Genomic DNA, 27,636 nt, shown 5'->3' on the forward strand with positions numbered 1-27,636 from the left:
TCCACATTAAGTCACACAGTCTACAGACACACAACTCCACACAAAGTAACACAGTCTACAGACACACAACTCCACACAAAGTTACACAGTCTACAGATACACAACTCCACACAAAGTTACACAGTCTACAGACACACAACTCCACACAAAGTTACACAGTCTACAGACACACAACTCCACATTAAGTCACACAGTCTGCAGACACACAACTCCACATTAAGTCACACAGTCTACAGACACACAACTCCACACAAAGTTACACAGTCTACAGACACACAACTCCACACAAAGTCTCAGTCTACAGACACACAACTCCACACAAAGTCTCAGTCTGCAGACACACAACTCCACACAAAGTCTCAGTCTGCAGACACACAACTCCACATTAAGTCACACAGTCTGCAGACACACAACTCCACATTAAGTCACACAGTCTACAGACACACAACTCCACACAAAGTTACACAGTCTACAGACACACAACTCCACACAAAGTCTCAGTCTGCAGACACACAACTCCACACAAAGTCTCAGTCTGCAGACACACAACTCCACATTAAGTCACACAGTCTACAGACACACAACTCCACACAAAGTCTCAGTCTGCAGACACACAACTCCACACAAAGTCTCAGTCTGCAGACACACAACTCCACACAAAGTCTCAGTCTGCAGACACACAACTCCACACAAAGTCTCAGTCTGCAGACACACAACTCCACACAAAGTCTCAGTCTGCAGAGACACAACTACACACAAAGTCTCAATCTGCACTGCAGACACACAACTCCACATAAAGTCACACAGTCTACAGACACACAACTCCACACAAAGTCTCAGTCTGCAGACACACAACTACACACAAAGTCTCAGTCTGCAGACACACAACTCCACACAAAGTCTCAGTCTGCAGACACACAACTCCACACAAAGTCTCAGTCTGCAGACACACAACTCCACACAAAGTCTCAGTCTGCAGAGACACAACTACACACAAAGTCTCAATCTGCACTGCAGACATACAACTCCACATAAAGTCACACAGTCTACAGACACACAACTCCACACAAAGTCTCAGTCTGCAGACACACAACTACACACAAAGTCTCAGTCTGCAGACACACAACTCCACTCAGCCGTTGGGTCTCCTACCTTCAGCGACACAAGTTGTGCGACTGAGCAAAGAAGGAAACTGGACTGAGTCACACAGCAGCTGTGAGGGAGTTTGTGCGTCTGCTGTGTAATGACACACGCTTTGTTGTGTCGTTGTTGTGCAAATGACAGACATCATAGAGGAGCAGCAAAGCCTGCCATTACACACTCACAGGTCAGTGTGCAGAACATTACAAGCTGCTGTTGCACACAAACACACACCTTTGTTAGCGCATAATGCTAGGCCTATGAGTTTGTTTGTGTGTGTGTGTGTTGTCCAGGTTGACAAACAGCAGCAATAACACACTCTGGTTGATATTTTTAGAGCTCTGGTTTCCAGCAGCATTGAAAGCCTGGTGTTTCTGCTGAGTCATGTTTCCTCCGTCACAGGTAATGATGGCGTTCTGGTTCCAGAACCGATTTACTGCTAAGATCATTTTTATTTTTGACAAAGACGTTCCAAACAAACGGGGAAGTTTCCCATCATGCCTCGCTGCAGCGCCGCCCAGAGGACAGAGGGTCATCCTCCCGTCACATGATGAAGATCAGAACGTCCAGGTTCTTAGGAACGTCAGGTTGTTCCATCAGGCTCTTTAGAACCCAGAACCTTAGAGGAAAAACTCTGACGGTTCTGGTTCTACTACGTTCATCATTATTCTGAGTTAAACGTCAGAAAAAAAAGAACAAAACAGCAATTTTTTGGAATCTTAGGATGACTCTTAGGCTGAACCTGAAATCCCTGCTGATGATGTCATCAGAGCTCATTAAATGTGTGTAAAGTGCTGACTCATGGATGGACACAGACGGGACAAATTAGAGACAATCTTGACTGATTGACAAAAACACACAACTGGTCTGGAAAAGATGAAGCTGAAACCTGCAGAGGATCAGGAGATCCTGGAACCAACCAGAGGTTCCTGTTTTAGAGTCTGGACACGAGAACGAGGGAACACTGACTCACACACACATGCAGACACACACACAAACGCACGCACACACTAACACAAACACATAGACACACACACAAACGCACACACACACTCACACAAACACATAGACACACACACACAAACGCACACACACACTCACACAAACACATGCTGACAGAGTCACAGACTCACACAGGTTGTGTGTTACACAGGTTTATTGGTGATACAACATGATACACATACAATCTTCACGGTTAGACAAACATCACAGGCCGTCCGTGAGGCCTTCAGGTGCACCTGGTCAGTCGGTGACTTTCATTATCATCAGCGTGTTTACACAAACGTCACACACGTGTGCTCTCAGACACACACCAGCAGCCCTGTGAGAAGCATGGCTTACAAAAAGCTGTAGAAAAATACTCTTAAAAAATCAAACACACAAAGAGCAGCAGCTACTTGGAATGTTCTGGATCAGATGTGTTGGAGAACCCGTCTTCTGGGTTCACGGCAGGAACGTCGAACAGTCTGTGTTCACGTTAAGGTGACGCACACACCAGCGACACAACGAGACATCGGGAGGAAGCCTCATGAAGCCTCAGCTAGTTCTAGTTAGCCGCTAATAATTGAAACAGGAAACGGATCGTCTTAAAAACTAACCCACACTGTTACCTTCATCATTTTCATCAGTTTCCTTCATCACAAGGTGAGTGTTGGCAGCTTTTTCAAACTTTTTTAACTTTACAACAGGAAGTCAAACAGAAAAACCTAAAACTGGACTTTGTTTTTGGGAGGGGCATCTCTCTCATGGAAACATGGCGGACGCCAGCGCCCAAACACCAGGGAGCGCCGCTGGACACGATGAAGGTGGAGTTTGTGCAAACTAATCATTAATTTGTGCATTTATGTGGTTCTGCCTGCAGTAGAAACGCTAACATTTGTTTTTATGAATCAGTTTTTGATCTGACTCGTCTGCGATAGGTGGTTTGGGGTTGTTGTATGCTAGGCTAACGCTACCGTAGCATCGTGCTAACAAACAGAAGAACACTTCCTAATGTCCATGTGCTACATTTGTGCTTCACATTCTAGCTGGCGCTAAGTTGGCAGTCATTGTGTTACTGAGTTAGTCGGGTTAAAAAACTACTTTGTCACAGTTGTTAGTTACTTGGATAAAGCTAAGGAGCTGTTAGCATCTATGCCAACCCTAATTCAAATCTCTTTTGGTGATAATTAGCACATTTATGCTTGGAGGTGAAGGTAAAGAAAAGACAGATGTTCCTGTTGGAAGCTGCTGAGACGGTTGTCCCGGTGGGAAGTCTGGATTTGGGGAATCTCTGGATGTGAGTTTTCCCTGACAGATTGGAAGAGGAAGCTAGCGAACGGAATAACGTCAGTGAGTTCAGTGAAGTGAAGAATTCCTCTTCTAAACAGCTAAAATACAACACAAAACATCATCTTTACTTTCAATCAGAAGTAAAATAGAAAAGACTTTGGATACTTTCTGACCTCGAACCACAAACCAAACTGGCAGACGTTTAGTTTCAGTCAAACTTTTTAACCATGGAGTTTGTTTAATCTCTTGGTGCCTTAAATGTATTTAGTGATGCTCCCATGAATTTTATAAAAAAGTTCTCCATCAGCATTCAGACGGAACAGAAAGTCTGACGTTATGCAGATGACACCATCTTTATGGAATTGAGCTTCAGTCTCAGTCAAACTGAAAGAAAACTGAAGACATTGTTGTCTTTAACAAGTGAAGACGTCTTTTTTTTAAACATTGTCATAGTGTTGACTAATAAACTGAAATGTAAAGTTTTTGTGTGAATGGAAAAGAAAAAGAACTTTTCATCCTGGAAACGTCAAAACCTTAAGCTTGATGGTTGGAGGTTCGATGGCATCTCTGAATAACAAGCCAACATCTGCTCGGAATCAAATGTGGAACCACTGCGACCATCTGCTAGCTGACTAGTTAGCACAGGGGTCGGGAACCTTTTTGGCCAAGAGAGCCATAAATGCCACATATTTTGAAATGTAATTTCGAAAGAGCCATACAATAATGTAGTGTCCCTTTCCCACACTGAGCCACGGAGACTTAACCTCTTTTAGGATTCTTTATTCTGGTTACTGTAGACCACAACAAACGCCGTTCAATTAATTCAGCAACTCCTGAATCTCTCCCGCCGAGACGAGAGCGCTTCTCCCAACTTTATATTCCCCTGCTCCCGCTCCAGTCCTCCCATTTCCCTTATTCGGCCCATAGCTGAACCCCATTGGTCCAAACTACCTAACAACAGGCTGAGCGACAGAACTGAGAGCCAATCAGATCTCTGCTTGACGCGTTCAATGAACTCCAGAACTTTTAACGCGGCCCAACAGCCATCCAACTCAGACCGCGACAATTTGTTTAAAACTAAATATACAAGTGAATGTGTGCATTTGATTTAATTTCAACATTTTTAAAGTACAATAAGTCTGTGGATTCTTTTTAATAACATTGTTATGCTGTTGCTGATAAATGATGAGTATTTCTCGTGGTAGTTTTGCTGATGGTTTAGTCTGGTTGATACGTGGTGAGTTTCTGCTTCATGCAGGCGTTGAGACTTTAAACGTGATCGTAGGTCTGAATGTTCTGTAGATGTGACAAAGACTGATCACATGCAGATACGGAGACAAACACACACTGCAGTGAGTGACGGGCAGCGGGTTTTACGTTTTTACAATCCCTGCGCGATTCACCTTACTGCCTGTCCCCACAACACCTCAGCCCCACCCTCTGCTTTCTCCCTCACACATCCCGTCCTCGCAACTGCGTGCTCTTTCTCAGAGACGGGAGCGCGCAGTTTTAGGCACGGCAATTCACAGGTTTCCAGTTGGTACAAACTCTGTGAAATTATAGATAATTGTAACTGATAGCGCTGGCGCATATTTTTCTCTCCAAGCACCGCTACTACTGCACGCCTCTGGCATCGCATCGCGCCCGAGAAGGACTGGTCTAATGAAAAAAAAAAACTATAATTAAAGATTTGTCTGCGAGCCACATGTGACCATCAAAAGAGCCATATATGGCTCGCGAGCCATAGGTTCCCGACCCCTGAGTTAGCATCTGTGTAGCGGTTAGCATCCGACACTGTGGGCCAAATGCAGGCGGAGGAAGTGAAGACGTGTGCTCACTGACATCACTTCCTGCTGGAAGGCCGTCAGTCGCTCAGGTAGGTGTGGATGTAGATCTGCTGCCGGATCCAGGGGGTGAAGTGCGTCACATTGCTGTAGACTCCGGGTCCCAGCACTTTGCTGAAGCACACGCTGCCCCAGGACGTCAGGCCGAACAGCGTCCAGCGCCCGCCGTCCGCCTCCTCGCACACCAGCGGTCCGCCGCTGTCGCCCTGAGCCCGCAGCAGCGGCACGAGCAGACAGATAAAGAAAAAACACCTTTAGGATTATTTTTAGTCCGTAACCCTGAGACACTAGAACCTGAGAACCACGGCTCTGCTCTGATCCTTTCAGGTTAAAAACTGAGCTGTACCATGCAGGAGTCGACGGTTCCCGCCTCGTAGCCGGCGCACAGCATCCTGGCAGTGATGGTCTTCATGTCGAAGTAGGACTGGCACTGCGGCAGCGAGATGATGCGCACCTCGCCCTCCTGCAGCTTGAAGGGCACTGGGACACAAACGCCGTAGTCAGCAGATAAGACACGCCCCCTTTAGACGTGACGGTTTCAACATGGCTGAAATGTCCGTCTGTGCGGGTTCAACGCAGAAATGACAACGCAGAAATTCCTTTAACTAGCAGATCCAAACGTCACTTCATCTGATCTCCTTCAGTCCACCTTAAGAGGACATCAGTGACGACTCTCCACCAGCAGGGGGAGACATACACCAGCAGCCGGACTTCTGCTGGGCTGCAAACTCTCACTGTGTCTGAACGTCACAGTTCATTTATTTATATGAGCGGAATCAAACAAGGCGGCGTGAAGTTAAATCTACAGATACAGTAAAATATAAAATAAATGACATAGTAAAACAGGAACACTGATAAAAGCACCAGCAAGTAAAAAAAAAGGAAAAGGACTAACGTGAAGCCCCGCCCACCTTTCCCGGGTCTGTTTCTCCACATTCATGTCATCACTTCCTGTTTCCAAAGTGTGTTCAGATTTAATCTTTTTTTCTTACAGATGTGATAAAAATGATTAAAAAAGTATTTTTTAAATGATTTTCTGAATCTGTAAAAAAGCAGCAATAAGGTTTGGAGTTTTTTATTTTATCATCATGTTTGTTTTTTCACAATAAAAGCATAGGTGGAGGTTCTGAATGCTAACATTTAGCTCAGCCAGATGACTCATGCAGAAGAATTCCTTTACTTTTGCCTGAACTGAAGTGTTTTTGTGCGGTGGAAGTGACGAGGTGCTTTTATTTTGAAATGAACAGAAATATTTGTCACTGAAAAGAGACGAAGGATTTTCTCTCTTCATCCACAGTCTTCCTCAGTGTCTTTCAGGTCAGCAGGTCAGATCCTCATTGGGGGTCTGACCTGCTGACCTTTGGTCCAAAAGTGTGAAGCTGTGATGGAGATCGTTCCCTCCCCTCCCCCCATTGAAGCCACGCCCCCAAAGCGTGGTGAAGGTGTGGACTCACTCCGGTTGCCCATGTGACCCCAGCCGGTGATGTAGCAGTAGGAGTCGGGGGAGGGGAGCTGGCCGGGCCGCGGCAGACACACGGGTCGGACGAACGCCGTCTCCTCCACCTGTCAGTCAAACACGGACACGTCAGTTCTGCCGCAGCGTGTCTGTGACGCAGCCGGGCGGCGCCGTCTGACCTCAGAGTCCAGCTGCACCACGCTGATGTCGTAGTCGACCACGGCGCGGTTGTAGCGCGGGTGGACGATGATGGAGCGCACGCCGCGGCTCTGGCTGTGGGCGGCGGGATGGTCCAGGTTGGTCAGGCCCAGGACCACCTTCCAGAGGTCGGCGCTCTCCCTCCTAACAAACAAGCCCACCTCAGTGACGGCCAATCACAGTGCAGCGCTCGTGACAAGCCCCGCCCTCACCCTTCAAAGCAGTGGGCCACGGTCAGAACCCACTTCCGGGCGATGAGCACGCAGCCGCAGACGTGCCCGCTTTGACCGCTCTGCAGCGAGCACTGCCAAGGCCACGCCCCCTGCCGGGACACCCGCCCTCCCAGGATCCGCTTCCTCCTGTGGCGGGTCACGCCCCCGACCTGACGTTGGCCGCACTCTGAAAGGGTGAACGGTATTAAGGCCCAGACGGCTGAGGCCCCGCCCACAGAGGATGGCAGCTGCTGCTGAAGGTTGTCATGGAGCGGCGGTGGGCGGGGCTTACCCTCCCTGGTGCAGAGGACAGAAACCCTCCTCCTGGAGTGACAGGCATGGCTGCAGGAAACACAGAACCGGTCAGAACTGGTCAGAACCTGAAGAACAAAGGGGGGGGTGTCTCAGGAGGTCCAAACTGGTACCTTCTCTTCTCCAGCCGGGCCTGCAGAGCAGAACCGTTCCTCAGATTCCACTCCGGATGAACATGTAACCAACGGCGACGGCCCGCGACGCCAGGCTGATCTGTTACCATGGAAACAGAGGAAGGAACCCTGCAGAAAACCACAGGGGGGGGTCACCTTGTAGGCCGGTTTGGAAAGTGTGTGTGAGTGATACTGGGGGGCGGGGCCTGAGTGGTAACCTGACAGGTAACAGTAGGAAAAGTTCTGCATCCTACAAACAACAAACAAAAAAAAAAACTGACGACTCCGGAAATCTGTGATCCATTGAGAATGTCTTTATGTACCTGCTGTGCACGTGCATTAACCCAGGGTTACCATGTGGAGCGTAATTACGCTAACTCATATCTGGTCTTTTGGAACCGACATACCCAGAGTAAACAAGTTCAGACGGATTTCAGCCAGAGTTCAGGGTTAAAGTCAGGCTAGTTTAAACATGCTTCTATCTGGGCAGATTGGGGTCTAAGTGTGAGTTTTTTTCCGTGGGTTTTATTGTCTAGCTGTTTTACTCTGTTTTAACTAGTAATTTAAACTGTTATGTTGATTTTTTTTCTGCACCATGAGTCAGAGTTTGGTAGAGGATGATGACCAACCGCCTTGTGCGGTAAAATGTTAATGTTGCAATACTTAAGACAGTATTCACGGTATTTGAGCTCCTGTCTTGTGAAGTGGGACAATACTGCGTAATTCATGTATTTGATGTGAAAGTTAAAACCCATTGGTTGTAACCTTGGAAAACATTACCAATGTCAGATGTATAAATAAAATTAAAGCAAAACATTAAGTTAGATCAACATAAATTGTGTTAAGTGATTCAATTAAGTTGGATCAACTTTTATCCTTTGAGAGTGAGCAACAATATTAATTTAAAGTTGGGTCCAACTGCAGTATTTAGATTGAATCAACTTAAATTTATTAGTTTGAACCTAAGTACATTGAGTAGGACCAATATGATTCATTTTTGTTCAAGTAACTGTCTAATCATGTGGAAATCATTTCCATAATTTTTTTATGTTCATTCAAAGTGAACGTTTTTTGAGTGTAGTTTACCTGCTTTGTTTTGTCCTTATTCAATAAAGGAACATAATGTTACACATTGTGTATTTATATTCATATTGAATGTGTATTTGTTTATATGACAGAGTACTAGGGCCCACTAAGGAAAAAAGGATAAAGTCATAAATTTATGAGGCTGGTTCTTTCTGCAGAAAAGCAACATCTTTTTACAGTTTTGATAGTTATGACAATGTGATACTTCATATTCTGGCACATCAGCATGTCTTCGTTTATGAAACCATACTGAGGTACAATTTCACGAAATGCCCCACATCTGTCATTTTAACAACTGTCCTCCTTTAAAACAACTGGTTACAATATTATGACTTGTCTTTTTTCCCTCTGTGGCCCTAATATTCTATCATTTTACATATAGCCTTATAGTCTATGGGAAACTGTAAATTATCTAATGATAGCAACATCATCTAAAACTCATTATTTATCCAAAATGATTGAAATTAATGATCACAAACGTTTAAATAATGACAGCGGGTCTAGTTATATGTGATAACAATGTATAGTGAGCAGTGAAATAACTATTGGTTTCCATTTGTGGCGACTGCTGACTGACATTAGGGATGAGAGTAAATAGATCCTGGAATTTAGCCTGGGGGGTATTCCAGGAGTCATGTTTAAACTAGCCTGACTTTAACCCTGAACTCTGGCTGAAATCCTCCTGAACTTGCTTACTCTGGGTATGTCAGTTCCAAAAGACCGGATATGAGTTAACGTAATTACGCTCCACTTGGTAACCCTGGGTTAATGCACGTGCACAGCAGGTACATAAAGACATTCTCAATGGATCGCCGATTTACGGAGTCACCATGGAAACGCGTGGAGAAAAAAAAAAGAAAGCGCGACACTTGAGACGGAAGTGAGACGGAGTCTGAGATTTTTATGACGGCGGAAAAAAAATACAAGTCCATCAAAAAAGTAACATGGCTGAAAAATAATTTAAATAATTTAGTAAAATTTATTCAAACTCAATAATTGTTTATACAACTCAAATTTACGTATTTATCTAACTAAATGTCACATTACTCCATTAATCTTTTTTCCATCTTAATTACTTATATTTCTTGAACTTTCATATGTTTAAGTTTGAGCTGGCAGATATGCTCATTTTTATAACAATAAAAAGAACGGGAAAAAATGCACGGAGTGCAAAAATTCATTTAAGAAGTTTCCATCACTGTCATAACATATTTAGGTGGTAGGGGTGCTATATAACCTCATCATCCTCTCCTTCACTCTCACTCATGGTGCAGAGACGTAAGCATAATAGGACAAAATAGCTCGGCAAAACACGGTGAAACACAATAAAACAGCTATACAACTAAACACATTTTGTAAAAAACCTACACTTAAACCCAAATCCGTCCAGACAGGCAAAGGGAATGATATCCCAGAATCCCTTGCGGTGCCGATCTAACAGCAGCACCAAAGTTACACCTACTTAATTGAATTAATTTGAATGAAAGTAAAATAACCGTCTGAAAACTACGTGTTATTTCTAAGCTGACTTAACAATAACAATGATTTATCTTAACTGAATCAAATAATGAAGTTAGATCAAAGTAATAAAGTTTATCTTTCCAACATCCATATGTGGTCTTATCATCCTCTCATGGTGGAAAAAGTATTGTCTGAGCTTCTTCATCCACTAAATCATCTTCAAATGGACACGCCATGCTGCTTCACCTCTCTGAAAACAAACTAACCTTCAACTAAACCTGCTCCAGACCAGGTTATGTTCAGAGCATGAGTTGCTATGGCAACTTGACATATCCTGAAACATACCTCCATTTCTGGAACAGAAAGCTGAGGTTATCAACTTTCTTAGCCTCAAACTTATCGTGGGAGCTAGCATAACCTGCTTTCTGGAATACACCCCAGCTTTAGTGCAAACCAGATTGGGGATCAATTGAGCCAGGATCACCAAGATATCCTGGCTTAATCCCTTATCCTACTTTTGTGCAACAGGCCCCTGATAACAAACAAAGACAAATAAAAAACAAACAACAAACACAACATACAAACAGGAAACAAACAAACAACAAACAAACACAACAAACAAACAGACAACAAAAAACACAACAAACAGTCAACAAACAAACAACAAACTAGCAGGCAATAAAAACACAAACGCAACAAAGAATCAGACAAACAACCATACAAACAGACAAACAAGCAAAAATTAGACAACAAACAAACAGACACAACAAACAGTCCGACTGTTGCAATGTGTGTGTTTGTGTGTGTGTGCATACACATGTGCGTCTGTATTGTGTGTGTGTGTGTGTGCATACACATGTGCGTTTGTATCGTGTGTGTGTGTGTGCATACACATGTGTGTGTGCGTGCATACACGTGTGTGCGTGTGTGTGCATGCACATGTGCGTTTGTATCGTGTGTGTGTGTGTGTGTGTGTGCATACACATGTGTGTGTGCGTGCATACACGTGTGTGCGTGTGTGTGCATGCACATGTGCGTTTGTATCGTGTGTGTGTTTGTGTGTGTGTGCATACACATGTGCGTCTGTATTGTGTGTGTGTGCATACACATGTGCGTTTGTATCGTGTGTGTGTGTGTGCATACACATGTGTGTGTGCGTGCATACACGTGTGTGCGTGTGTGTGCATGCACATGTGCGTTTGTATCGTGTGTGTGTGTGTGTGTGTGTGCATACACATGTGCGTTTGTATCGTGTGTGTGCATACACGTGTGTGTGTGTGTGCATGCACATGTGCGTTTGTATTGTGTGTGTGTGTGCATACACATGTGTGTGTTACTAACCTTACCCTAGTCCCAGCTGGCTGCAGGTCAGGCTGCTCAGCTGGTGGTTCCACTCGTCTGCACACACCTGGTACTCTGCAGCCGTCTTGAAGACGGTCAGAACAGAACCGGACTGATCCGACAGAGAAACTGCAGAGACACACAGAGGAACCTGAAGACCTCTGAAGGTTCTGCAGGTCAAAGGTTAGAACTGAAGCTGGGCTGGGTTCTGTGGTCACATCTGGTCTCAGGCTGACCCTGGATCAGAACGTTCTGACAGAACCTGCTGCGGGGATGTTGGACATGACAGACATTAGGTTCCAGGAGGGAACGTTCCTCAGACCAGAACCTCAGCAGACAGCAGGAATGAGGTCATGACCTCCCAGCCTCAGTCATGTGACCTGATGGTGGGTTCTCAGCTGCTGTGTGCCTGCTGTCTCAGAGGTTCTAGAGCAGGGGTCAGGAACCTTTTTGGCCAAGAGAGCCATAAACGCCACATATTTTTAATTGTAATTTCAAAAGAGCCATACATTAATGTAGTGTCTCTTTCCCACACTGAGGCACGGAGACATAACCTCTTTTAAGGTTCTTTATTCTGGTTACTGTAGACCACAACGAACGCCGTACAATTAATTCATCAACTCCTGAATCTCTCCCGCTGAGACGAGAGAGAGCGCTTCTCCCAACTTTATATTCTCTCACTGCTGCATCAACCCTCCCATTTCCCTTATTCGGCCCATAGCTGAACCCCATTGGTCCAAACTACCTAACAACAGGCTGAGTGACAGAACTGAGAGCCAATCAGATCTCTGCTTGATGCGTTCAATGAACTCCAGAACTTTTAACGCGGCCCAACAGCCAAGTTAAACTCAGTCCGCGACGATATGTTTAAAACTAAATATACAAATGAATGTGTGCATTTGATGTAATTTCAACATTTTTAAAGTACAATAAGTCTGTTGATTCTTTTTAATAACATTGTTATGCTGTTGCTGATAAATGATGAGTATTTCTCGTGGTGGTTTTGCTGATGGTCTAGTCTGGTTGATACGTGGTGAGTTTCTGCTTCATGCAGGCGTTGAGACTTTAAACGTCATCGTAGGTCTGAATGTTCTGTAGATGTGAGACAGACGTGGAGCCAAACACACACTCACACACTGCAGTGAGTGACGGGCAGCGGGTTTTACGTTTTTACAATCCCTGTGCGAATCACCTTACTGGCCGTGCCCCACCACCCTCTGCTTTCTTCCTCACACATCCCTTCCCCGCTACCGCGCGCTCTTTCTCAGAGACAGGAGCGCGCAGTTTTAGGCACGGCAATTAACAGGTTTACGGCTGCTACAAACTCTGTGAAATAATAGAAAACAGTAACTGATAGCGCTGGCGCAGATTTTGTTCTCCAAGCACCGCTACTACTGCGGGCCTCTGGCATCGCATCGCGCCCGAGAAGGACTGGTCTAATGAAAAAAAAAAAAAAAAGTATAATTAAAGATTTGTCTGCGAGCCACATGTGACCATCAAAAGAGCCATATATGGCTAGCGAGCCATAGGTTCCCGACCCCTGTTCTAGAGGTTCTGGAGGTTCTAGAGGTGAGTGTGGGTCCTACCACAGCTCCACTCGTCAGAACTGTCCGAGCAGTGCTTCTTCCCGTCACACCACAGCGTCCGATGGACACACTGGTGGTTGCTGCAGGCCAGCTCGTTGTCTCTGCAGACGGCTGAGGACGAGTCACGGCGTTATCCTACCGTCATCACAGACCATGAACGCACCGCAGACACGCAGGAACTCACTGCAGTTAGCCTCGTCCTCCATCAGGGGGCAGTCCGAGAACCCGTCACAGATCATGCTGGGCTTGATGCACGCCTTGCTGGCCGGACACTCCCACAGAGCGCGCTCAGAACAGCCTGGGGGAGAAATTAGACTCAGTCGGATTTGTGCGTGCGTAATTCTTGATTTGTGCGTAAATTAGGATTTGTGCATAAATTTGGATTTGTGCGTGATTTGTTACTCACATAATACGTTTTGTGTATAAATAAAAAAAATATAAAATGAGAAAAATACAAAATGTAATTTACGTATGCACAAATTAAGATTACAACAGCTTGAAACTACTAACATACACACATCTTTAAGAAACACGCACGAATCCCTTGTGACGCACACACGAAGCCAAAGTTACGCACAGATCTACCGTGAGACTGTTTTCACGTCTCACAAATTCGTCCGTAAGTGGTGCGTTTAAATACCAGTGGAATGCTCGGTCATTAGAACTTTCCTATCAGCCTCTCAGAGAATAATATACTTTTAATATATATATTAGCGTTTACAAGTGAACGTCATATTCTCAGATAATAATTTTTATTTTCCTTTAAAGTTTTTTTAAGCCCTGCTACACCCACTGAAGGAAATACGTTTAGAAGGGAAGGCTGATAGGAACATTCTAATGACCGAGCATTCCACTGGTATTTAAACGCAGCACTTACGGACGAATTTGTGAGACGTGAAAACAGTCTCACGGTAGATCCGTGCGTAACTTTGGCTTTGTGTGTGCGTAACAAGGGACTCGTGCATGTTTTTAAAGATGTGTGTGTGAGTAGTTTTAAGCTGTTGTAATCTTAATTTTTGCATACGTAAATTGCAGTTTGTATTTTTTTCATTTTATATTTTTTTAACTTACCGTAAATTCCGGACTACAAAGCGCACTCGATTACAAGCCGCACCCACCCCTTTTCACGTGTTTAATTACTTTTATACAAACACAAGCCGCGGCGGAGTTCAAGCCGCATGTATTAGGCAACATTGTTATCCTGACAAATCACGTCCTGACTCCCAGAGTGAGTGTGATTCATTAGCACACTGTGGGAGGAGTCAGCTTTGCCTCAGGCTCATGTATTTGAGTATACCAACATCTGCCAACCAGTATGCACGTCTATTCTGTTCACAAGTTCCTCAGTTATGGTGTTTTTATTTCATTTTATTTTTACTTATTGACAATCTAGGTATCATTCATAAAATTACAAACAGTAACCATATAATCAACATTACATCCCTCAGTTATGATGAGGAAATTTACATCCGCGATTCCCCATTTCCCATGAGTCTCAGGGGCTAAAGGCGGGGCCAACGCCCGGCTCGCCATTCTGTTGTACGTGTTTAAGAATGAGCAGGTATCAGCAGTGCATGGAGGGGTGAACGGGTAAAGCTCTCCTTCCGCTTGTGTCGCGGCAGCGTTATGGGAGTAACAGGACTGGTTAAAAAACCCACCGGTAAAATACAGCAGCGGCGACTGAAAAGCGCGCACCTCAGCGTGATACGCGCGTCTCAGCGCGGCGCATGGGTCAGAAGCCTCTGCGCTCCACGCTCGCCCCGCGCGCTTCTTGTCTCCCCTTCCTATCTACTCCGACACCTCTGGCCAGGGCGGCTTCAGGGAGGAGCGCTTCGTCCCCATTGCGCCGGTGGACGGAGCAAATCGTGTCTGTGCAGAGCAATCGGACTTAATACTGTACGTTTTGTGTATGAGGGCGGATGCGTTGTTACGTGTGGGAGCCTTCAGACTGCCATCGGCCCCGCAGCTCACACGACACGCAGTCTCCAGCTCACACGGAGGCTGTGAGCGTTGCAATGCAAAACTCCGCTCAGTCCTTAATAACCGTTAAAACGACCACATCAATTTGTGTTTCCAGTCGTGTCCCGACAAAATAAAGGCTGATGTTATTCCCACATATTTACGTGCAGCCAGGATGCAGATTGCAGCTATTCCGTCACGCAGCTGACCGGCTTTTCCAAACCCGTTGGTGATGGTGGATTTTTTCACGCTGCTTTTAACGATTGCTTTTAACTTGAAAGCTGCATCATAATGTAGTGGCGATCACGTGCACGTTGGGTCTAATGGCACCAAAGGATTCTGGGATGCGGCTGGGCATGCGAGTTTCTTTTTGTTGAACCATGACTGAAGTGTCTAAGACCTGAAGTGACGTCCATGCTGTTTGGCTGCTTAGAGGTGTGTTGAAAAATAATTGCCTTGTTGCTTGGAGTTGGATAGAGAATTCAAACTATACACTGAGTCCGAAACTACGTACATGGCGTAAGCCAATTAAATCCATAAATTAGCCGCGTCACTGAATAAGCCGCAGGACTGTTAGCGCAGGAAAAAAGTAGCGGCTTATAGTCCGGAAATTACGGTATACACAAAACGTATTATGTGAGTAACAAATCACGCACAAATCCAAATTTATGCACAAATCCTAATTTACGCACAAATCCGACTGAATCTAATTTCTCTCCATAGAGGGGGGACATGGGGGTGAGAAGGAGCCTCCGTTTTCTGTCCCTGAAAATAAATTCTGTGGGACGTTTTTTACAATCAGGTGTTACTTGTGCAAAATTAAAGGTGGAGCTTTTGATTGACAGATGTGTTGGCTCATCCAAACGTTCCTCTTTCCCACCTCTTTTAGCTCCTTTTGGAATGTTGTGGAGGTAGGCGGAGCAAACTCCTGTCAATCTCCCGTTCCCGTTGTGAGCTTCATCTTTCGCTGCCTCTTCTGGGAGCAGTCAGTGTGTGTGTGTGTGTGTGTGTGTGTGTGGGTGTGTGTGTGTGTGTTTATGTGTAAGTGGGGGGGGGGGGGGGGGGGTAGTAGCCACTCACCACAGTTCTCTTCGTCGCTGTGGTCGTCACAGTCCAGGTGTCCGTCACAGCGCTTGATTCCCAGCACGCAGCGACCGGACCGACACTTGAAGTGGCTGGGGGAGCACTCTGTCGCCATAGCAACACACCATCAACTCAACAAAACAGCACCGACCCTTCAGACTCAGCAGCCTCAGACTGCATACCGTCGACCCCGTCCTCCGGCAGCAGGCAGGCGGCGTCCCCCCCGTCCTCTGGGAACTGACTGCAGTCCGAGTCTTCGGGCCACTGCAGGCCGACGATGCTGAGCACCGACTCACACTTCTCTTTGGCGTCACGACACAGAGACCTGCGGGACGGCGGCGGGACAGAGCCGGAGGTCGTTACAGCCCAAAGCTCCACCCACTAACCAGAGAACCAGGAACCAGTCCACCAACGCTGCTGCTGAAACCAACAAACGTAACCAACGACTACACAACTATCTAGTTATCTATGGATCCATCAACCAGCAACTAACCAGTCCACCTACAAACACTACATAACTAACCCACCAAAGGATGACTGGAGCTTCTTGGTTCAACAGAACCAGCCTTTGATGGACCAGCTGGTCAGACTAACTAACCCGCTGAGCCTGAAAACCATCAGTGACACCAGAGGACCTGCAGACTAGTCACTGACCTGCAGGGCGGCACCCTCTGCAGACTAACCGGGTCACACTTTGGAACCAGCAGCGTGCAGGCGTAGAACATGAGGTACTGGTAGCAGCCGGTTTGGACCAGAGCGGGGAACAGCGAGGACTCCCAGGACACGGAGCTCTCCCTCTGGGACAGGTGCCCCAGCAGGTTGGGGTAGCTGGTCAGGTTGTAGGGCAGGTTCATGCACAGCTCCAGGCTGATGGGCTCACAGCGGCCTGCAACACCACACATGCCGGTCTGACCGTTTCCATGGCGACAGCAGCTGTGCGGCTCGGGCGACTTACTGCAGGTGCCGTTCCGGGGGTCACAGGCCCCGTTTCCCTCGCAGGTGGACGGGCAGGAGGGGGCGGAGCAGACGGGCTGACCGGGACCGCAACCGCCAGGAGCTGGAACAAGAACGGTGAAGGTGGAGATCAGAGGATGGAGAACACTGAGAACACGGAGAACATGGAGAACACGGAGAACACGGAAAACATGGAGAACACGGAGAACACGTAGAACCACCTCCACTAGTGAAGAACCATCTGGTTCTTGTCTGTGGAAACAGAGAAACACTAGGTTAGCAGATGGACCTGGAATCCCTCCATGACGCAGAAACCATGATGAATCATGGGAAAAAAGCTGTTCTCATGGTGTGGGAACAGGAATGTTCCTCAGGTTCTCTGATCTGATGAAGAGTTTTTCAGTCAAATCTAAATGCTTTGAACTTAAGTCCAAATGTCTGATGACGTCTGACTCCTACGTTCATGTAGGGGGTTGGAACAGATGAGATGTGGGCGTGGCCATCACGGCACACAGACGTGAAGCAGATGTCTGCAGAGGTCAAAAGGTCGTCTGTCTTCACAGAGGTGGGTGGAGCAGAACTTACTCTGCTCTCGGCTGCAGTGCTCTTCATCACTGCCGTCCTTGCAGTCGTCCTCTCCGTCGCAGCGGAACGCCGACGGGATGCACTGACCGTTCCCGCACTCCAGCAGGCCCTGGCTCTTACAGGCTGCACACACAGAAGGGGTTCACCTGGACCTGCTGGAACCAGGACTGAACAGGTTCTGCAGCTGCAGATGTTCCATGTTCCGCTGGGCGGTTCCACAGAACACGAGCAGACCTGAACCTCAGACTCACAGCAGTTCAGCTCGTCGCTCTTGTCCAGACAGTCGTGGTCGCCGTCGCAGAGCCAGTCTCTGGAAACACAGCGGCCGTCGCCACAGCGATGCTCCCGGGACAGATTGCACACTGAAGACACGACACGGAAACGGGCTTTAGAACTTCTGCAGTCCAAGATCCAAGAAACGCCCATCCACCGTTCAGAACATGAGATCAGAGCAGAAGCTCCGCCTCTAGAGGAGGAACAGAGCAGAAGCTCAGCCTCCAGAGGAGGAACAGAGCAGAAGCTCCGCCTCTAGAGGAGGAACAGAGCAGAAGATCCGCCTCCAGAGGAGAAACAGAGCAGAAGCTCCGCCTCCAGAGAAGAAACAGAGCAGAAGCTCCGCCTCCAGAGAAGAAACAGAGCAGAAGCTCCGCCTCCAGAGAAGAAACAGAGCAGAAGCTCCGCCTCCAGAGAAGAAACAGAGCAGAAGCTCCGCCTCCAGAGAAGAAACAGAGCAGAAGCTCCGCCTCCAGAGAAGAAACAGAGCAGAAGCTCCGCCTCCAGAGAAGAAACAGAGCAGAAGCTCCGCCTCCAGAGAAGAAACAGAGCAGAAGCTCCACCTCCAGAGGAGAAAACAGAAATATAGCTCTACCTCTTTAGTTCCCACACGTTTGTTTTCTCACCACAGTTGAGTTCGTCACTCAGGTCTCCACAGTCGTCATAACCGTCACACCTTAGTGGGGGGGGCAGACAGCGTCCGGTGTTGCACCGGAACTCTTCATCGGCGCAGTCTGAGGAGGAGAGCAGGGAGGTCACATGACCTGAGAGTACAAACCTGAAGAAGTATTTTAGCATCTGTTGGTGTCTATGTATTATTGAGTTATGAAATGATTGAATGAAACTCCCCAGTATGTCAGTCAATCAATCAATCAACCAACCAATCAGGTATTTCCCACAGATAAATCCCCTCAGAAAGAAAAACTGTAGAACTCCTCACACAACGTTACGCTAACATTCAAACCAAAAACAGAAACAGACAGATGCATTGTGGTCCTCTGTATGACATCCTCCTCCTGATGGTCAAAGGTCAAACACCTCAGAGGCGGGAAAACCACGGAGATGGTTACCAGATCTTTGTCTGTCAAGCCTAGCGCTGACAGAAGTTCTGAGCTCACTTCCATCACGGGTGGAGAGGATGCTTTTGTTTGGAGGAACTCCTGCAGCTCCAGAGAGAGCTTTCCCAACAACACTGCTGGGATATGAGACTCTTCATCGCCACTGCAGGCTCCTCTAGACTCTTCTTTGCCGCTCCAGGCTCCTCTAGACTCTTCATCGCCGCTCCAGGCTCCTCTAGACTCTTCATCGCCGCTCCAGGCTCCTCTAGACTCTTCATCGCCGCTCCAGGCTCCTCTAGACTCTTCATCGCCGCTCCAGGCTCCTCTAGACTCTTCATCGCCGCTCCAGGTTCCTCTAGACTCTTCATCGCCACTGCAGGCTCCTCTAGACTCTTCATCGCCACTGCAGGCTCCTCTAGACTCTTCTTCGCCGCTCCAGGCTCCTCTAGACTCTTCCTCGCCACTCCAGGCTCCTCTAGACTCTTCATCGCCGCTCCAGGCTCCTCTAGACTCTTCATCGCCGCTCCAGGCTCCTCTAGACTCTTCATCGCCACTGCAGGCTCCTCTAGACTCTTCATCGCCGCTGCAGGCTCCTCTAGACTCTTCATCGCCGCTCCAGGCTCCTCTAGACTCTTCATCGCCGCTCCAGGCTCCTCTAGACTCTTCATCGCCGCTCCAGGCTCCTCTAGACTCTTCATCGCCGCTCCAGGCTCCTCTAGACTCTTCATCGCCACTGCAGGCTCCTCTAGACTCTTCATCGCCACTGCAGCCTCAACTAGACTCTTCATCGCCACTGCAGGCTCCTCTAGACTCTTCATCGCCACTGCAGGCTCCTCTAGACTCTTCATCGCCACTGCAGGCTCCTCTAGACTCTTCATCGCCACTGCAGGCTCCTCTAGACTCTTCATCGCCACTGCAGGCTCCTCTAGACTCTTCATCGCTGCTGCAGGCTCCTCTAGACTCTTATTTGCCGCTCCAGGCTCCTCTAGACTCTTCATCGCCGCTCCAGGCTCCTCTAGACTCTTCATCGCCGCTCCAGGCTCCTCTAGACTCTTCATCGCCACTGCAGGCTCTTCTAGACTCTTCATCGCCGCTCCAGGCTCCTCTAGACTCTTCATCGCCACTGCAGCCTCAACTAGACTCTTCATCGCCACTGCAGGCTCCTCTAGACTCTTCTTTGCCGCTCCAGGCTCCTCTAGACTCTTCATCGCCGCTCCAGGCTCCTCTAGACTCTTCATCGCCGCTCCAGGCTCTTCTAGACTCTTCATCGCCGCTCCAGGCTCCTCTAGACTCTTCATCGCCACTGCAGCCTCAACTAGACTCTTCATCGCCACTGCAGGCTCCTTTAGACTTTTCATCGCCACTGCAGCCTCAACTAGACTCTTCATCGCCACTGCAGGCTCCTCTAAACTCTTCATCGCCGCTGCAGCCTCCTCTAGACAGTTTAGCACCGTTTATCCCTTAGAACAGAGAGGCTCCGCCCTCTTTGTGTTCATTTAGGCTTTTGGTTATTTTTCATCAAAGTTTAGTCATTTCCAACCTTTGAGCCTATATAATAAACTGTTTATGTTTAAGTGAACTTGTTTTTATTCTGTTCATCTTCAAACAGTCTCTTCTTTCTGTGATCGTAGGGTTTGCACATTCTGCAGCAACACAAAGACACACAAAGACACACAAAGACCCAAATGCTGCATCTGGAAGGTGGAGTAAAGGGCGAGAGACAAAGAGCCTCAATAAAAAAGGCTCTCTCTTTCTTTACATTCAGTCTATATTTTCTTTTCTTCCTCATCTCCATGGCAACCAGACAACAACACAAAGTTCTGGAGGTTCTCTTCCTGCTGGTAGTTCATCCATCAAACTCATCACCATGGCAACAAACTGAATGAACTCCAGTTCACAAACAAAAGTGTGTGTGCATGTGAGTGTGCGTGTGCGCGCTCACCACAGTGCGTTTCGTCGCTCCAGTCGTCACAGTCGTTGAAGCCGTTGCACACCAGCTTCTGAGGGACGCAAATCCCCGTGGCGCACAGGAAGTGCTCCTTCCCGCCGCACACGGCTGTCGACCAATCAGAGCAGTCAGGGCAGTGATGTCATCATAACGGGACCAGCGCAAAGGCAGCACACTCACAGGGTCGGCCTTTGATCTGGCGTGGAGTAAAACACCCAGGTCCTTCTGCTTCTGGGGGGGAAGGTGAGGAGGGCGGAGCCAGCGATGACATCATGCTGCTGAATTGCGAGCAGCGGAGGAAGTCGGGCCAGGAGGCGTTGAACATCTGCAGGACGGGCTCGCAGCCTTCTCTGGCCGCCTCACAGAAGGAGGCGCAGGGCAGCACCACCTGCCTGCACGTGCACACACAGACGTGCACGTCAGAGCGCTGTGGCGGCCGTGAAGTGCACTTCCTGTCAGAGGCCTCGGCCCGCCCCGCCCTCTGACAGGAACAAGTGTGTTCTGATTTCAGGGCGTTATTTTTAGACACAGCTGCTGCTCTGCTTACTGTCCAAACAGCTGACATGAATGGGGGGCACGCCTGGGGGGGTGACCCGTTACCTGCTGTGTGCGCCGCCGCCGGGGATGCACTCGGGCAGCGCCAGCGAGCAGCCGAACAGCATGATGTGTCGGTAGCAGGAGAGTCGGCCGAGGTAGCTGAAGAACCTGGAACACAGACGCAGCGTCACACGCCTGCAGGGTGGAGGACGCTCTCGCACAGGAACGCCCCCACCTGAGGGGTTCTGCAGGGTTCAAACCTATCTGGATCAGCTTCATCATGACCTCAGATCATCTGTCAGTCATCTGCTGCTGACACCACACACTAAACATGAGGAGATTACCCACAATCCTTCAGTCTACCGATCAATAGAGGCTAACCACAGGTTTACACGGAAACACTGATCCAGACGTCAGTGTCGCCGTGTTAGCCTTAGCCTCATTAGCTAGTTTAGCTTTTTCAGAACCAAAAGAAAAAGATCCAACTTAAATCTTAAGGTGGACTGGCAGAGTTCACTAAAAGGTCATGACCTGACCTACTTACTGGTGGAGGGGCCATGGCACAAAGAGAAAGTGATAAATGTCTGTCCAAGAGGTTGCAGGTTTGATTCCCGCCTGCTGACCCGCATGTTGACATGTACATGCGGTACCCATATACCCCCCCCCCCCCCCCCTACCCCCACGGCTCCCCCTACACATATGGCCCCCCCCCCTGCCCCCACGGCCTCCCCCTTCCTCTACATTTAGCCCTCCAAATGCAGAGTTATAGAGTCCCACCCTAGAAACTCCATAGTGTGACTATGTAGAGCCCTGGATTATAAAAACTATGATCACTACTTTATTTGTTTAAATATGTTATCATCTAGAAGGACAGGGAGGAGCTGGGGGGTGGGGGAAGAATCCAGATCAGCCCTCCTGATGGTCTGGTTAGTGGCGTGTGAGGCAGCTCTGTACCCATCAGTGTGTGCACGTGTGTGTGCACGTCAGCTGGTCAGGTGAGGGAACAGGTGAGTCACCTCAGCAGCATGTCCACCTCCGTGCTCTTCACCACGGCCACAGAAGACGCCAGCCATGTCTGGTTGTAGGGCAGCATGTGACACTGAGGCTCCAGGACCAGCTGACAGCCTTCAGGGAGGAGACAGAACCAGAACTCTGTTAGCGCCCCACGGAGGGGGGGGTTAGCAGCCATGAGGCAGGAACATCCCAGATGATGAAACCTTAGAGTAAAAACATCTGCTGAAAACCCTGACTACAGACAAACACCTGAGAACATCTGTGATAATGATCCATCTGTGGGGGTCTTCTCACCCAGAATGGGGGGGTTTGTTTGGTGATCTACAGCTAATCTGCTGACTCATGCATCAGTAGTCACATTTGTCTGTTAAGGTAACCATCAGCTTTGGTTTCCTGCTCCTGTTGCATGTCTGAAGCTCTGCGTGGCGCTCTGCGTGGCGCTCAGCGTGGCGCTCAGCGTGGCGCTCAGCGTGGCGCTCTGCTGACCCGACAGCTCCGGTTCTGTGGAGCCACTGAACCAGAATCTGGATCCAGCCTCGGTTCCCCTGCAGCAGGTCATTCGGGTCTGCAGCTGGACTTCAATTTGATGACTGAAGGTGGGGGTCAAACTTCCACTTCAGTGCGGTGACCGCGGCTCATCCAATCAGAGCGTGGGGGGGGGGACTCATCAGCATTCAGCTCCACTTCCTGTTCCTCAGAGAGGCTGAAGGACAGAGGCAGGGGGGCGTCGCCCATCCAGCCCTGATAAATGATTTATCCTCAGACTCAACCTTCACCAGAACCTGCTCTGATCCACGCCGTCCTCAGCTGCAGCAGGCGGGTCTGGATCAGAACCAGAACCATGCTTCAGCAGGAGGAGGAGCGTCACATCAACGTTTATCCTCTTCATCTTTCTTTGGTTCTCTACAAACTATGACTACATCTCCCATAATTCCCTGCAGTTGGGGTTTTCACACATACCTGTGTCAGGTGCTGAGGTGGGGCCGCTCTTTGGCCAGACAGTACCTAATGATGTCACAGATGACAGCCAATCAGGAAGCTTTGTATATGGCGGAGTGGGCGGAGTCTGTGAGTAGGAGGAGCCAGGAGGGTTGACAGTGGTGGGCGTGGTCTGGCTGGTCTGGACCAGGTCTTCACTGCGGTTCTGGAGAACAGAAGTGACGTTTTCTGCCTCCAGCTTGGAGAAGGAGGGAATGTTTGTGCTGTTGCTATGGTAACTGGGGGCGGAGTCTGCCATGGGCTCGGGGGAGGGGAGGGGACTCGAGTCCAGGAGGCCGCCTCCGAAAACACCTGCAGACAAAGACAGAAGGTCAAGGAGCTGATCGTCTGGTCATCAGAGGATGGACGGGTCCGACACGCACAGACCCTCAGGTTCTATCATATTCTCCTCAACCAGACTTCACATCCGTTGTGGAACTGGAAATGTTGTTCTTGTTTTTGCAGAACACTGGAGAACGTTTGTCCTGCAGAACCTCATAGGTTCTCATCCCTGCAGGCGTGACGTTGACGCCAACGCAGCAGCAGGCTCCTCCCCTTCTGGAACCAGAGGTCCCGCTCAGGACAAACATCTCCAGACGGGTTTCTCTCATGAAGGTCAAAGAGCAGAAATCCTCCATGAGTCCTGGAACATCTGATGAGTTGACATTCAGAGTCCAGATGGACCTTCATGCAGGTTCCTGCGGTTCTACAGAGACGCTGCTGGACCGGACGGGTCCATCAGCCTCAGGTGAAGCTGCTGGACCCGTCAGCTTCAGTCTGCCTCTCTGGTTCTGGTTCAGAGCAGCTCCTGATCCAGCGTTCACCACCAGACCGGACATGCAGAACTGTGGCAGACCGGTCCGGTTCTGATGCTCCTCCCACTGGAGGGTCACACAGGCTGTGTCCGAATTACCGCCCTAACCCCTAATTCGGACACAGCCACAGAGAGGAGACATGAAGGCCATCAAAGCCCAGATGTCGTCAACAAACAGAGGAGAGAGTTCTCCACGGGTTCTGTCACGGTTCTGAGAGGACAAACACGCTGCAGCCTTCAAAATAAACGGTCCTTCTGGACCAGAACCGGGTCCTTCTGGACTTGAACCGGGTCCTGCTGGGCCGTGGTGTGAAGGATCGGAGCAGAACAACAACACAGAACTTTGGAAAAACATTTGGAAACGAGTCCACAGCTCTGGTTCCAATAAAATGTCCTTTCAAAATAAGACTCAGCAGAACACAGAGAGCTCTTTGTTCTGCTGGAGTGTCAATCATTGGTGGAAGGAACCAATCAGAAGACGGCACACTGCCACCTGCTGGTCTGGAGGAACGTCTGGGTGGTTCTGGACGCGTGAGCCGGACCAGCAGAACCATCAGGAGGAACGAGTCAGAACCTCAGGTTGGGATTTTCAGAAACATCCGGAAATCTGGTCTCTAACAAGCAGAATTATGGGATGTCATGTCGGGGAGGTCACAGGGTTCATGTCTCTCATCTCTGAGGAGACGTTTGTAAAGGAGAAGCAGACGACCTCCAGGGAGGCGCCGGAGGACGGATGGAGGGAGGGAGGGATGGGGGGAGGAGGACAAGACGAGTGGAGGACGGATGGAGGGAGGGAAGGAGGGAGGAGGACGAGAGGAATGAAGGAGGACAGACAGAGGAAGGAGGGATGAAGAACAGAGGAGGGCTCCTCTTTAAAGGTGAATGTTTGGAATTCCTCCCTACCCTCCTCTGATTGGCTGAGACACGGAGCTGTCATGGCAACCACATAAAGCACACACACGCGCACACGTGCACGAGGAGTAAATAACAGTAAATGTGTCATCTGTCCTCCTACACGCCGCATCATCCCTCCATTTTCTGCTGCCATCCAGAGAATAGAAGGATGAAGACGTGAGGAGGAGGAGGAGGAGGAGGAGGAGGGGAGAGCAGGAAAAAAGAGAGGAGAGAATGAAAGAAAGAAAGAAGGAAATGATCAAAGAAAAAGAGGAGTGATTAAAAACAAGAAAGAAGAATCAAAAAACTTTTTCCTTTTCCTCCATTCGTTCTGCTTAAACCCTGTTTTTCTGTTTTCATCCCTCTTTCTTTTTATGCTTTCTTTCTTATTCCATTTGTTCCTTTCAACTTCCTCTCTTCTTCTTCATCTCTCTCTTCTTCATCTCTCTCTTCTTTATCTCTCTCTTCTTCATCTCTCTCTTCTTTATCTCTCTCTTCTTTATCTCTCTCTTCTTCATCTCTCTCTTCTTTATCTCTCTCTTCTTCATCCCTCTCTCTCTTCTTCATCCCTCTCTCTCTTCTTCATCTCTCTCTCTTTGCTCCACCCCCTCCTCCTCCAGGACTCTTTCATCTCGTTCCTGTTCTCCTTCCATCATGTCTTCACGCTGAAGAAGCTGCAGATGATCAAAGGACCAGAACACCTGCAGCGTCCACACAAGCCCCTCCCCTTTCCCAGGTCATTCCTGAGCAACTGCTAGTAATCTGATTACACTAGTTACCGCACCAGTCACAGACAGCGGCGAGTCCGTACCCGTCAGAACCAGAACCAGCAGCAGCAGTCCGGCCAGCAGGCTGACGGCAGGAACCAGGATGCAGAGGAGGAGCCGCGGGTGATTGGTGGACCCCAGCTTGTGAGGACACGCCTCCATCTTCCCCTCAGGTGCTCCAGTCGGGTTCTGTGGGGGGTGGCAGAGAAAGGTTCAGACACCTGATCGGTTCTGGTCCGGGTCACGGTGTGGGACCCCCCCCGGGCTGTGTTTAGGGGGGGTTCTGCCTCTCAGAGTTTCCGTTGGACTCGTCAAAGTTATTTCTGACCCAGAATGACGGCCGGACAAAACCCGACACCACCACCAACCCCTCCACCCCTCCATTGCCTGCGTAACCCCGCCCCCCACATGAGACCCCCTCAGGCGTCAGAGGAGATGTGGGGGGGGGGGGGGGGGTTCTCCATACCTAAGCTCCATCAATGACCAAACACCCCCACTCCCCCCAAACCTAAAGCAGAGATGCTGTCTGCTCCGTTACCATGGAAACATGGTAGGGGTCATGATATGGAAGAGACTTCTGGGAGGACGGGGTCGTCACGGCAACAGACTCCGGAGTTCACCTCAAGTTCTCTGAACTTCTGTCCAGATCTCCTAATATTCTAACGTTCTCCTGACGTTCTGTAAACGTTCCTGCAGCACAAACCGAGCTGTAACATTTGAGGTTCTCCTTCGGATCAGAACCAGAACTGGAAACATTTTTATGAAATCCTCAGACGTGTGAGGAACCGCGTCTGAGCTGATTCCTTCAGAAACCGGTTCATCTGCATGCAGAGGATCGCCCAGCTGTGACCCGTCAGAACCAGAACATCCAGCCCTGACCCGTCAGAACCAAAACATCCAGCTGTGATCCACGTTCTCAGCTTCCTCTGTTCCTGCAGGTTCTTCCTCCAGAGTCTGGGTCACACGGTTCCTCAGCAGCTGCAGAACATCACTGCTACACCAAAGCTCAGAACCTGAGGAGACCCAGCAGGCGAGGGCTTCAGAACCAGCACGTTGAAGGTTCTGGTGTGAGGAAGCGGTTCCCCAGAACCAAACGTAAATGTAGAAGGTTCTCCTTCCTCCAGGTGAGGTCGTGGGTCTGGACTCGTCAGATGCCTGAACTTCAGGACATCCGGGTCGGACCTCCTCACCTCCAGCTGATCTTTCAGATTTATTTATTTGGGTTTGATCTTCCAGAAGAATCATGCGTTCAGAAGAACGGTCACGTGATTGAGGATAAACAGCCCTACGTCACAAACAAACAGTAAAAAACTTCCCAGGTGAGTTAAGGAGCTTCTGCTCCTGCGCAGTAGACTGGCGAGGGGCGCGAGGACAGACGGACACTCACCGCTGCCGCTCCGTTCAAGGTGACACGCGGGAAGAAGTCCCGCCGCGCGGACATGCCCTGCTGCTGCCGAGCGCGAGACCATTCCTCTGCCCGCCGCCCGCGAGCCGAGCGCTAACTAAGCGGCACGAGACCCGCAGGCTCCGCCCCATCGCTTTCCCACTCTCTCTAATACGCGCGCACGCGCAGGTACTTAGCATGTGAGGCTGTTATGAGGACTAAATCCAAACACGCGGCCGCTGGTCACGTGACCCCAAACCTGCCAGAGTTGGATGTGGATCGGGACTTTCAGAGACGTAAACGGGAACTTCCGGTTTTCTAAATGAGAATTTTAATGAAGCTGAAATCGGATCAAAGACAGATGAAAG

The 27,636-nt window shown here is 48.9% G+C and overlaps 1 protein-coding gene across 2 annotated transcripts; it reads right to left on the bottom strand.

Annotated features, from left to right (window-relative positions):
* Positions 1 to 2,278: 2,278 nt before the first annotated feature.
* corin (corin, serine peptidase) lies at positions 2,279 to 27,410 on the bottom strand. Of its 2 annotated transcripts, XM_023966037.1 has the most exons (25): positions 27,272 to 27,408; positions 25,929 to 26,073; positions 23,392 to 23,721; positions 22,434 to 22,542; positions 21,481 to 21,585; positions 21,061 to 21,272; positions 20,875 to 20,988; positions 18,501 to 18,608; positions 17,853 to 17,963; positions 17,602 to 17,724; positions 17,018 to 17,119; positions 16,717 to 16,948; positions 16,245 to 16,387; positions 16,060 to 16,167; positions 13,205 to 13,318; positions 13,021 to 13,131; positions 11,440 to 11,563; positions 7,547 to 7,675; positions 7,414 to 7,463; positions 7,122 to 7,308; positions 6,891 to 7,053; positions 6,710 to 6,818; positions 5,602 to 5,735; positions 5,181 to 5,461; positions 2,279 to 4,053 (listed from the first exon to the last, which is right to left on the bottom strand). In XM_023966037.1, exons 1-24 carry the CDS (start codon positions 27,323 to 27,325, stop codon positions 5,276 to 5,278), a joined length of 3,303 nt encoding a protein of 1,100 aa, XP_023821805.1. In that variant the 5' UTR covers positions 27,326 to 27,408; the 3' UTR covers positions 2,279 to 4,053; positions 5,181 to 5,275. The 2 variants fall into 2 exon arrangements, with proteins under 2 accessions (XP_023821805.1, XP_023821804.1); XM_023966036.1 differs by having other exon boundaries at positions 16,717 to 17,119; positions 27,272 to 27,410.
* Positions 27,411 to 27,636: the final 226 nt, after the last annotated feature.

Source organism: Oryzias latipes, chromosome 18 (assembly GCF_002234675.1).
Source record: "Oryzias latipes chromosome 18, ASM223467v1".
NCBI lineage: Eukaryota > Metazoa > Chordata > Actinopteri > Beloniformes > Adrianichthyidae > Oryzias > Oryzias latipes.

Bases quoted from the DNA above. Each gene is read 5' to 3' on its own strand.
- corin (XM_023966036.1), bottom strand. From the start codon at position 27,325: ATGTCCGCGCGGCGGGACTTCTTCCCGCGTGTCACCTTGAACGGAGCG. The intron at 26,074-27,271 runs GTGAGTGTCCGT...CACCCCCCACAG, and splicing joins CCTTGAACGGAGCGGCAGCG to AACCCGACTGGAGCACCTGA. The intron at 7,054-7,121 runs GTGAGGGCGGGG...CTTGTTTGTTAG, and splicing joins GTGGCCCACTGCTTTGAAGG to GAGGGAGAGCGCCGACCTCT.